The following is a 12577-nucleotide window of genomic DNA, read 5'->3' as shown; positions in this document are numbered from 1 at the left end:
TTACTTCAGTGAAAATTTTCGACCAAATCATGTTCATAAAAATGCTTTTCTATGGCCCCAAACCACTAAGTTTTAAAAAAATCACAGATAGCTACTTTAGATGTTCTGTCTAAACTGTGGGAGAAGCTTATATGCAGTGAATTTGGGCTTTTTAAAATGACACTATTAGTACAAGTTTGTGATCGCCATGCAAAATCATACTTATAAATGCCACTACTTAGAAATCGAATGCATTAAAGTCCTGTGGGAAGCATTGTCAATTGTTTTCATGTTGTTCTTTTTCAGCTGAGGTTTAAAGCCTCCTCCTATTTTTTTTTTAATCCCAGGATGTGCTATAGGAATCTAGGAAACTTAATTACATTTACTATTATAAAAAAGGGATTTATGAACTTTTGCCTGTAGGCAGAAATGTTTATTTCATTGCCTTTGCTATCCATTCTTTTCAACTCCAATGGCTTTGAACTCTTCCCCTAGTCAGAGTTATCACAGTTGCGCAGAGCTGAAGAGCCCCACTCCTAAAAATCACACCCAAGTTGAAGAAAACCAAGAAGGCAAAGATATATAAGTCGTTATTTTGACCACCCTTTGTGCCATTAAAATCTCATTTTCTGCCTATTAGAATGCCCTCTCGGTGCTTAGGCAGCGGTGATAGTCAGTGATTAGTGTGTAATTGAGTATAATTGTCTTTTCACTTTTCATTTGTGTCATTCTGAGCTTCTCTCTGTTTTTCTAACCACCAGGAGGAAGAAGGAGGTCGAGAAAAGATAAAGCTGTTAAAATGCTCACTCTCAGCCCTGAAGAAATTCTCGATTGCAATTATAGATTGCAACCCCTTTGCGACATTTCTCCAAATTTAGTGGGCAGCTATTCTCACCACCTGGGCCAACTGCTCTCTAATAAAATCAAGCGATCTGTATTTAAGCAACTGCTAATAATGTCAACCTCAGACAGATGCCACATGTAAGAAATTTAACCATCTCTTTGACATGCAATTATCAAGGCAATTCATTAATCCGATCTCCCAAGAAAAGCTCATAGTCCAATGCAAATTAGAAAAACAATTACAACATTCAAATATTTATATATTCCCAAAGAGCAGTAATTCTCCCAATTTGTGCATTTATAACTCGTTTATTTCAGAGTGCTGTAGTGATCAGCTGCGTCTCTCTCCACATCATTTGTCTTCTCCTTCTTGGATTGTTTTGTCAAAGCTTTGATATTTTTTTACCAGGTACTTTTGCTCAAAACCCTGTCAACTCAACAAATACCATTTGAAACAAGAAACAAAACTAAAGCCACCAAGTTTGTGGGTTCTTAACCAAAATTTAGAGCTGGGGGTAGAGAAGACACATGACAAATGCCTCAATGAGTAAGTATAAACACAGAGTCTCACTGATTACCTGAAAAGTTATTTGAGTTTGATGTCTAAGCTACAACTTTTGCTACAGCCGGTAGGAAGGGTAGAGAGAAAGGAAACTAGAAAACTAAAGTCATGTGGCTTGTATAAAGAATACATTATGGTTTAAATTTGGCAATTCATTATACTACTGCCTCGGGGAATTGACTATTTGGTTCTGGTATACAGCAAATCATCTGTCTAGAAACACGGGACTGACCTGAGGTGAAAGGCCATTGCCAATGGCGGGGTTCATGGGGTTGGAGGGCCCCGACGGAGGCACAAAGCTGTCTGTATAGCTGGAAAATCCATGCCTGGTGCTGGGGAGGCAGTAGGCAGAGCTGCTGTCTGGGTTTGAAGGAATAGTGCTTTGGTGTACGGTGCTTGGAGGAAGTGGCTGAGGTCTGTGAACGGTGCTGCTGGGATCCGACACAGCTGAAATGAAGAAGATTGTCAACCAGAAACCGCCTTTGTAGCCCAGCAAAGCAAGTTCAATGCAAAAGTTCCCAAGTCACCAAGCCATCAGCAGTGTGTATCGGTGAGAACCAATGATGATTCATTGAACAAACACAGCCACACCCAGTGCACATTTGCAAGTACATAACTCAACCGGAATAGGAATACAGAAATCACAATCACAGTGCTAACAAGCCTCTTTTAGTAATGAGCGATATTAATCAATGTGACAATTAACCAACATATCTGCAGGTCTCAAATTTCTTATCAAATGCACTTTTACAATGCCTACATATTAAGGCAATAGCAGTTCCAAATACCTGAAATGCTATCTTTCCTGATCCAAAGTAACCGAGTCTTACAATTTAACGACATCCCACTCACCTCTCGGTGCTAAGAAACAGCCACTTCATCAAAGCTTTCCTTCTCCGTATTACTACTGCGGTTAGTAACCATCACAGAACTTTGGTTAATTACAAACTGGTGTACAAATGTAGCAGTAAATTTTTAACAAAAGAAAAGCAAACCTCATGTTTATTTAGGAAGATTGTTTTGTTTTAAAATACCAAAATGGTTTCATATTACTCCGTTTATCTAGAGAAATTCAGATATGTCATGGAAGAAACCATGTTTCTGAAATATGACAGGAATGCTTAGAACAACCTGATGTCATGTAACTGACAAACAAACGGCATCGATGTCAACATTGTAGAAAAAATTCACTGTATAAAATATCCGCCAGAGAAAGCAATTGGAAGTTACAGTTTAATCTCCTTGACTCTGCTTCTTTATACCTTGTGGAATAGACGTGGGCTGGTAAGAGGTCTCCGACAGCTGGTATGTTGGCAGGGTCGGCATGGCAGTGGGAGGGAATCCCCCCGGAAGGAGATGGTTGAAAGCCATGAGTTGATTGGCCCCAGCTTGTTTCCTCCATCGTGCGCGGCGGTTGCTAAACCAGACCTATGGATTTAATTTAAAATTTGAGGATTTCACTGATGAAATAATAGTAGATTCTTAATGAATTTTTCATGCTAAAATAGATTAAAGGCCCCTTACTGACAGGCCAAGTAGATGCAAGAGCCCACCGCCTTCGGTGTTGTTGGGGAGCAATGTGAGGTTGAAAGGAGAGCTGAATGGCAGGGGTCAGTAGAGGGCCATCGAGGACCCTTCGTGGTCCTGTAGCAGCCTCCATGAACCTCATGATGACCTTGGGCAGAGATCACTGAGCAGGAATGGGAACAATGAGAACACCCCACTAATACCACCAACACCCCCACATCTGATCCAACTACAGCCTTCTAAGAAGGATCCATGAGCCTCTTTGATTCCCACTTGCCACACGCCCTAAATTTGGCCTTGCAGCACTGTGCTTTATATTTTTATCATCCTGTCTCTGTATTTCTATAGTCTTTATGAGCATAGCTTCTAGAAGGTCAAAGGGACAGAGGGTTAAATAAATGGAGCCATGTTACCATGTTTTTCACCATGTGAGACACTGTACTGATCTCAATGGAAATAAATACCAGAGAAGGGTTTGAAAAAAGTGAAAGCATTTTGAATCTAAAGTACAGACGATGATTAGCTCACAAAAAGAAAGGATTCCTACCAATTAAAGATGTTATAGATGTTCTAATTGTTATATCAAGAGTTACTGAAACTTGACTTTGAAGTGTGCTTAGGGAGGGAAGGGACAGAAAAGGAGTAAGGTGGAACACGGCACTCAGAAGATTCCATACTTGACCTCATGGAGCTCACAAAGAATTCAAGAAGATCAAAACAGTTACTTAGAGGAAGAAGCTCCATTTTTGGAGGTGCAGGGAATCAGGAAAACTTTAGAGTAGAGGCAAAGTTTCAGATCATTTTAAAGTTTGGACATGATTTCAATGAAAGATCACTTCAGACAGAGGTCAAGGTACAGAGTAGAAAGACTGGACCACCCTAAAGAAAAATGAGCCTTGACCTCCTCACAGGACATTGCTACCACTTACACAACACAATTGTAATTTTTATGTCATACAATTTTAAAAAGTGAAAGTTTTGTTATTTTTGAAGTAGGAAACCCAAGTTAGCAAATATTTTACCCAGGCACCTGCTCAAACTTCTAACACTCTCCTAAGCATCTGTCTGAACAGTGTTCTGTCCTCTCCAGCTACTGTTTCAAGGTATTCATAAGGAAAGTGGGTTGAACGTCCTCAAAATATTAACATCTAATAGTCCTTATGTCTCCAACAGGAGGAGAAGATAAGTCAATATTTTCCCATGTCGATACATAATTCAATTAGAGTTTTGCTTAATAAATTGCCTCCTGGGGTAACAGAATCACCCCACAGTGCTCAACGTCAGGTCTGCATCAATTCTGTTTTCTTGCTGCAAGTCTGAGTGTCTGTTACAGTTTTTAGATGCATTATAGGAAAGAAAGCCATTTCTTACTAAGGAAAAGCTTGTAACAAACTGTGTTAGCCTAAGGAGCCTGAGGCTGGGAAATCACGTTCCTGCTGTACCACCCACTGAGCTCATAACGTTATGCTACCAAAGCTCCAGACTGAAGAGGCACTTTCAGCTCACATGAAGTGGTCCCGCATACTTTTCTAGATCAACTACACCCAGTGCATCTCCTGCTTCAAGTGCTAGACTAGGAGGAGAATGGAACTCAGAAAAGTCAGATATAACTTCACTCATGCATATTTACTGTCCTCAATTGCAGTGGTGAGACCCACTGGGAAGAATTCAGAAACCTACACTTCCGTTGTACCAGAGCATGCAGCCCTGCTGCCTGGGCCAACTTCCCATCTGGGGGCCGGGGATTTAGCTCAGTGGTGCCGCCACCTGCCTCACAAGTGCAACGACCCGAGTTCAATCCCCGGTACCAAAAAACAAACAAACAAACAAAAACAGCAATACCTAGGTCTGATCTACCCAGGGGGTGGCTCTGCCCAGTCTCCCCATCAGCCTCAACCTATTATTGATTGAAGATTCATTCTAACTACACCCTAACCCAAATTTTAAAAGCAAAATTTTCATTGCCCAAATTATATAAAAGAAGGAGCATCATAACTTTCTACAAATTCCTTCAAAAGATGAAATCATCTTACCAATGCCAGCCTTCTGCATTTTCTAGAACTAGCCAGGCTGCTAAAAGAAGCATGAAAGGAAAAATATACTAATGTTGGAAATTGGGAAGGAGCCCATGCCTTCGCTGAACCTTGAAACTCAGAAAACGTATCTTCATTTTTTAGCAAGGGAAAAATGCTCCTGAAATAACATTCATTGTAATTCCTAAGTGGACCAAATACTGATACAACTGGAAAGCTGTTATTACCATCTATTTGGCTGAAAAGATAATTCCCTTGATATTCAGAAGTCTTAAATAATTCAATATTGCATCACTAATCCCTCATAGCCACTCAATGGATAATCTACTGAACAACATAACAAGAGTGAGTGCAAAAGACTGAATAAGTTCATCTAAAATAGATGGAGGGGCTGGAGATTTAGCTCAGTGGTTCTGGTGCCTGCCTCGCAAGCACAAGGTCCCGAGTTCGATGCCCAGGACCAAAAAAAAAAAGATATAAAATAGATGGAGGGTATTGAAGACTCAAATCCAATAACTAGAAATTGCCCCTCATTTTGGAAAGAATAATAATATCAACAGAAACAAACCGGACTTGATAAAGTTCTAGGACAGAATATGAGTTTTTCACCAATGTTTTTTTCCCATAAGACAAACACAAGTTTTACAAAGTCAGCTACGTACCTGCAAACTGTAGTTCTAAGATCTCTAACCCAGTGTAATTTTCCTCTCCCCACAGTACATTATGTGGCCCTCCACATGATGGGAGCCACAGACTGCTTGGTAACCTGTTACACACCATTAATTAGCTACGATTGCATGGGCAGTTACCATACATCAAGACACACTCAAAACAAGTGTTTATTTCAGGTCATAAGCAGCAGCCTGACACATTATCATCTCCCCCCTGGACATTACTTACGTTTCCCTAATGAGTCCAGCCAAAAAGCTAATAATACTCCATGGATTTCTGCACTAGTATAATGTCCAATGATTTTTTTTTCCAATGATTTTTTTTGAGGCAATATTTAAATTAGTTGAAAGATCTCCATAACATCATGATAACCAGGGGAAAAAATGATAGTGAATTACAAAAGAAAAATAATATTTTAATAAATTTTCCTTTTTATGAGTAAAGTCATTGATTCAGGTTCTAAACAATGTAACCTGGGAAAAATTTAGTACTCTCCATAGTAAAGATGCAGGAATACTTTTTTGTTCAAATGGTTCTAATCTCTACTCCCTCACTTGCTATTTCTGTGACCTTGAACAATTCACTTAAGATTTAGAGAGCTTGTTTTCTTCTCTGCTCAGTGGAGAACATATATATGTAAACTACTTCACAAAAATTGTAACTATTTAAAAATGCAATAGAATCAAAGCACTTCGATATGTGTTAAATAGATATCAGCTATTAAGTTAAAAATTCCCACATTGACATTTCTCTCTGAGAAAGCCAAGAATTAAAGGGTTGCTTTGTTTTTTCCTCTCTGTGGTCTACAGCCAAAGCCTTTGTGCCAATGGGTCCATAGGAAAGTGCTCCAAAACACCTCAAATAATGGAAAGCCAGTTTGCATTGAATGGAGCTTAGGTCAAATTTGCTTCCGAGTTTCATGGATTAGCGCTAATTGTCCCATGGTGTGAGCCTAATTTTGCCCATCAATAAATTACTGGCTCATAGTTTTGGTGTTGTCCCCAAAGGCAATCTAACCTACATTATTCCAGATGGGTTATTTCAAATGCTATTTGCAAAAAAAAAAAAAGAGAGAGAGAGAATGAAATACTTAATCCTTAGAAAGAGAATATACAACCAGATTATAAAATGCTTCATTCAGCACTGGATTTGGTGATGTCTAGTGGCGCAATATGGGACTTTCTAAGTAGGTAAGCTGGGGACAAGCTGCTAGTTCCTCCAGACAGTTTCGTTCATTCCCATCTCCTTTCCTTCCCCATGCCAAACTCTCATCTGCCCTTCAATCGCTATTGCTACCCAGCTTTGCCTGCTGTGTGTACAGCACATTGCCAGGGACCGTGGACACAGCAAAAGCACACACAAGAGCATCCTGACACCTCAGGAACAAGCTCCCACAGAGAGCTTCATTGTGGAGCTCAGAATATGCCACACCTCCTAACTTCTGGACTATACAGACCTGTTAGAAGACTTTAAATCACCACTGGCTTCCCTGAGAATCCCAAATTATGGATGCAAATGGGCCCTAGGAGAGCATGCATCCTAGTAGTTTTTAATCTGCACATGGAAGATGGTATCTGAGAATAATGAAAGTCAGGGACACTTTCTCTAGTTAACCCTTATGTACACATACACACACACCGTGTGTATAGATCTCGAGTATCCCAGATCTCCTAAAGTCCATCCTAGATTATCCTGGTGATCCATTCACCCAGACTGAGATAATTTGATGTAACTAACCCCATAGTTTTAAAATTTAAAAAAAATAAAAAACTGAAGCCCAAGGAATGAAGTGACTCACTTAAAATTCACTTCTAGCAAGCTAGAACCAAAACCCATGTATTCCAACTCCTGGTTAAATTCTATCTCCACAAGCAGCTTCCTTTCCTATCTTCCACCATCTCATTGGTAAGATACTTGCCTGCTTCATAGGATTCTTCGATGAAATGATAATTAAAACTTTTGGGGCTGGGGATTTAGTTCAGTGGTTCTGGCACCTGCCTCGCAAGGGCAAGGCCCTGAGTTCAATCCCTGGTACCAAAAAAAAAAAAAAAAAAAAAAAAAAAAAAACAAACCTTTTGTACATCATACATATTTGAAAGTAATTCTTTCCTAAAAAACTGTAATGTTTGTCACTGCTTGCGTTAAAAAGCTAGCTCAGTGAATTCAGTAAAAAGTCTTTTTTGTTGTTGTTTCTTCTCATGGGCTAATGGTCTTTGGTGCACAACAGCTCTTACATTTTATACTCAGATTTAGCCAGGAGAAATACAAAACAGCTACTGTCAAGTGAATTTTTATGAAACACTGAGAAAGGCCTAAGTTATATAGCTTTTGTCTCATCTCTATCCAGAAGAGGTCTAGAAATGATTTTTCCACAGGAGGAAAAATAATGGAATGTAGATATGGCTTGGAGTTTTGGGGGCTTAGGGTTGGGTTTTCTCAGGTGCCCCAAATTAAACTAGCTCATATTTTCTGGCTATCACTCAAAGTGCACTGACTTAGCTACTGCTTTCCCAGATCCTTCCAAAAACGAAAGGATTTTCTTCTGGCATTTTAATCAGTGATTAACTACTCCCTTCTTTTTCCTGCTGGGTTAAGTAAAAGATCCATATGCTGGGTGTCCTAGGGAATTTGTTAGGCTGTAGATCATAGCCTGGTGCAAGACATGATGTGTCTCAAGGGAACTAACGAGGCCATAAGGAATGTAAAGAGTCACCGGGTTAAAGCCACATTAAGACAGCTGTTACATTAATGAGGGCCCTGCTTTGGAGAGGAGGTCACTGTATAGAAAAATATGAACTGCTCTTTATTGATTTGATCCCATGTCCTCTGAAAGTTAATGGGCCATTATTATTATCCTTTGATATTCACTGGGCCAGATGAGAAAGCTGGACACTGCATGGCCACGTGGGTTTGAAATTCATCCAGGCCCCCATCCTCGGTTTTGACAAAAGCAGGAATGAGGGAGAGCAACACTGAATGCTCTTCTGCCTTGATCATCTTCTCTGTCTCATCTCTTTAAAATCCAAGGTCTTTTTTATTCACACGGAGTTTAGAACTAATAATCTGTCTTAAGAACCCAGTAGGTGGGTCGGCCCTGCCATGTAGTGTAAGAGCTAACTGTTGAGATATAGTGGGCACTTACCTCACATTTAAACCAGGTAATCCTAGAACTACAATAAAAAAAACCATAAAAAAAAATATATATATATATAGCAGTGTTACATTAGTGGATATATTATCACTTTTATTATATTAAGACATAGAACTATTGGGGCTGGGGATTTAGCTCAGTGGTTTCGTCGCCTGCTGCGCAAGTGCAAGGACCGGAGTTCGATCCCCAGTACCAAAAAAAAAAAAAGATATAGAACTATTGAATTTCTCTGCCAAATTCATTGGGATACAGAGTAAACTCAGTATGATCCATGGTTAATGGAGGTCACTACCATACTGTTCAATGGGATGGAACACTGTATCCCAGTGAAACGGGTAGAGGAACTCAATAGTTCTAAATGTAAGTTACCAGCCCCACAAAACTTGGTGTGTCTGTGACTCTTTCATTTGCCTTTCCACACACCTCCAGCTTACACAGCCAGCTGGATACATTCCACTTCTGAATCCCTTTCACTGTGGCCCCTTCCTTGCCAATCCCACTGCCATTTTGTCCCATGCCCTGCATTGCCATCACATCAAACACGAGCTCACCAGCCTGCAACCCAAGCCCTCCATAGGATGTCCTCCACTTGGCTACCCAACCGCATTCCTTCTACCACCCTACCATTCCTCAAGCTATGCAAACTGGACTGAAGAGAGAATGTAAAATCATCTCCTGTGTAGCCCAGGTACTTCCAACAACTCCATGTACATATAGTTAATTCCCTATTACTAATATGCTTTCCTTACTCTATGCCCAATCGATACAGTATCAAGCCTAAACTTCTATTTATTCCAAGATCTCTTCTTTTCCTTTTCTCCACTCACACTGCAGTTTTTCCCTCTCTGTTGGTACTGACAACAAATGCTTTGTTTTAAAGTACCTGCGCAGTCACTTCATTACCCACGTGAGACTGCAGCTCCCGAAGAGAACTGTGTTAGCTCCTCTCTGCATTCCCTGACCTTCCTGGCACTGTGATGACCATTTGGACAGCTGAACAGAATAATCCCTCTACCTAGATTCTGCAGCCTGGAAGAGGTTATTTCTGCAAAATGCTGTGATTGGAGAGATAATGGACAGCATATGTGCTGATCAATCTCGGTACCATGTGAACTGAGTAGCTCACTGCCAAGATGCCAGCCTAACTTTGACTGTGAAATTCAAGTATCTAAGAGTAATGCAGCACCACATTTCCTGATAAGGTAACTTAACTGCTGGGGCGATGAGGGGCTCCTGGACGCCCGGACACCTTAACTCTTTTGTAATCTATACAATTAATGAGAGAGAAAAAGTTCATCACTGAAAATGAAAATATTATTCTGCATCGACAGAAACATATTACATCTATGTAGACCTTTCCAGAGGGCTCAGAGCACTTGTAAGAGTTCAAAAGATAATGCAACATGATCGTAAAATAACATAATTACTTGAAATGCTTCCAGGCTATATATTCCTTAAAGGAAAGGACTTTGCCTTATGCACCTTGGCACATTTTCCTAATGGAAAGGCCAAAGAGATGAAGTGTGTGGGGTCCAATTATCTCTATATTAGGTATGCAGCTGTGTAACCTCAGGTAATTACTTAACCAGTCTTGAGTTTCCGTTTCTTCATTTATAAACTGGGGATAGTAAAGCATCAACTTAGGGTTACGGTGACTAAACGAGTTAATTTGTGTAAAGGATTTAAAGGGGTCCCTATCACAAAATAACCACTCAAAATGTGTTTGTTATTAGCCAGGTACCACCCCAAAGTCTGTGTAGTGCCAGGTGAACAATAAGGATTCCTGAAATGATACGCCAGCGTGGATAACGTGAACTCCCGCACATCCTAAATAATAGAATCAGATTCTCTTAAATCTAAAACTATGCACCCACCTCGACAGCCATTCCTAATATATTTATTTTCTTGGATTAACATTTATTTTCTTGGATTAACACTCTCACGGGAGGAGAGTGTACTTCTGTTTCCTCTCTGGATTTAAGTGAGCTGTGGATGGCTGGATGTCAGTACCTGTACTCGGGCCTCAGTGAGTTTTGCCCTCTGGGCCAGCTCCTCCCTGGTATAAATGTCAGGGTAATGGGTTCTCTCGAAAGCACGCTCCAGTTCTTCAAGCTGCTCTGCTGTGAAGGTGGTCCGGCTCCGGCGCTGCTTCCTCTTTAGCGGTAAATCTGGTTCAGAGTCAATGTCAGAGCCTTCGTCGGACTGGGGTGCTGAGCCTAAAGACACAAGAGGAAGAAAGACATGATAAAATACGACAGGAAGAGCAAGTCTGACCAAGCCTCAGTGATTGAAATCTTCAAGTTCTGTCACAATGTCCTTCCATGGACACCAGTCCTTTCCATGCTGCACTACATTATTCAATTGTAGCTAGTATCTATCCTATCCCCCTGCTCCCCAGGCAAAAATAATTTTCTGGGCATCGGTCATTCTTTGCTCTTAGGAAACGAAGCCAGGCTTATTTTTACAGCCTTGCACTTAGCACTTAGTAGGCATTTCACTGGTGTCTAATGAAGAAACTACATTTAATTTGGTTTCTGATAAATTCCCACCAGACTTTTTGCTGGGAATTCTGTTAGTAAATGTGATTTCTTTAAAAATATTCCAAAATTAGAGCCAGGGATTTAGCTCAGTGGTGCCGCTGCTTGCCTCACAAGCACAAGGTCCGGAGAGTTCAATCCCCAGCACACACAAAAAAATTCCAAAATCAACTTAATATCTAAAAACCAGTAAAAGCAAACTCTTGCAGGACTTCTATGTATTTATAGACTCTACTGCTTTTATTTAAAAATCTTGTTTAAAAGTAGTATCTCAGAAGCAGATGTGGGGAAATGCTTTATTAATGTAAATCTGAATAACCGATCTAAAAAGAAGGTGATACTGTCTACTGAACTGTCCCTACCTGGAGTTCAGAGTCTCAATCCCTGCAGATTAAGCAGGTAGTATCTGAGGTGCCCAGTGCAAAAAGAAAATGTGAGGTCCCTTGTTCAAAAATCATTACAAATGTCAAAACAGCAACAGCAGAGCACAGGGCCCTCCTCAGCATGGGGTCCTGAGTGACAGCACAGCCCCCATGCCCCTGAAGCCCACCTTACTTCAGCCCATCCCCACAAAGCTTGCATTTGCCTGTGTGCATATAAGGAAAGGGATTTCAGATTTTAATGTGCAGATGTCTGGAAAAAATAAACAGGAGCTAGAGGATCAGATAAAATTTACCATACTGTACATTATTATGTCTTCTCCTATAAGAACATGCTCTGAATCCTATAGGAAGAAGAAGCTGTGGTAAAAGATAGCAAAGTGTGAGGGCTAAGTAGTGCCATTTCCAGGCCAGGCTTTGATGGGAGAGAAAAGAGCAGCATTTTCCCATTTCTGCTAGGGATACATTCGGGATCGCATAGTAAAATGGGCTGTGACTTTAATAGAGAACCTGTGGCCTACAGAACATTGTATGGTTTGAGGACACATCAATGCAGGGCCCAGAGCAGGAGAGCAGAACCCTCTGGGCACTGGGGCAGGAGGCAGAGACCTGTTCCAGGGCTGCTGGGGACAGGATCTCAAACTAGAAGAAGAGCCACAGCAGCCTTGCTCCCAAGGACATCCAAGTGTCTTGTGAAAACTCTCCAAAGAACTGGGGGATTCTCCAAAGAGACTGAGGTGTGCTGTTTCCAAACAGGAACAATGAGCCAGAAAATTATACAGTATTTATTTCAATGTCAAGGTAAATCATTTGCACCCTCAGGCTGGTCAGATCTGGGCAGGTACAAGTGGCACTAGAAGCAGTGTAAGAATGTAGAATGCTCTATAATGTCC

The 12577-nt window shown here is 40.7% G+C and overlaps 1 protein-coding gene across 4 annotated transcripts in view; it reads right to left on the bottom strand.

The window, feature by feature from the left end:
- Positions 1-12577, bottom strand: part of Pax3 (paired box 3) — a 92282-nt gene that overhangs the window by 17670 nt on the left and 62035 nt on the right. For all 4 annotated transcript variants that reach the window (XM_004864479.4, XM_004864480.4, XM_087205995.1 and 1 more), the window contains 3 exons: positions 10778-10983; positions 2647-2812; positions 1617-1831 (listed from right to left, as the gene is read on the bottom strand). In XM_004864479.4, the coding sequence (XP_004864536.1) occupies positions 1617-1831; positions 2647-2812; positions 10778-10983 (587 nt within the window). The remainder of the gene's footprint in view (positions 1-1616; positions 1832-2646; positions 2813-10777; positions 10984-12577) is intronic.

Source organism: Heterocephalus glaber, unplaced genomic scaffold, assembly GCF_053883595.1.
Source record: "Heterocephalus glaber isolate CG9 unplaced genomic scaffold, H.glaber_assembly_v1.0 deba00000621, whole genome shotgun sequence".
Taxonomy (NCBI): Eukaryota; Metazoa; Chordata; class Mammalia; order Rodentia; family Bathyergidae; genus Heterocephalus; species Heterocephalus glaber.
This window is presented reverse-complemented; position numbering and strand designations above follow the sequence as displayed.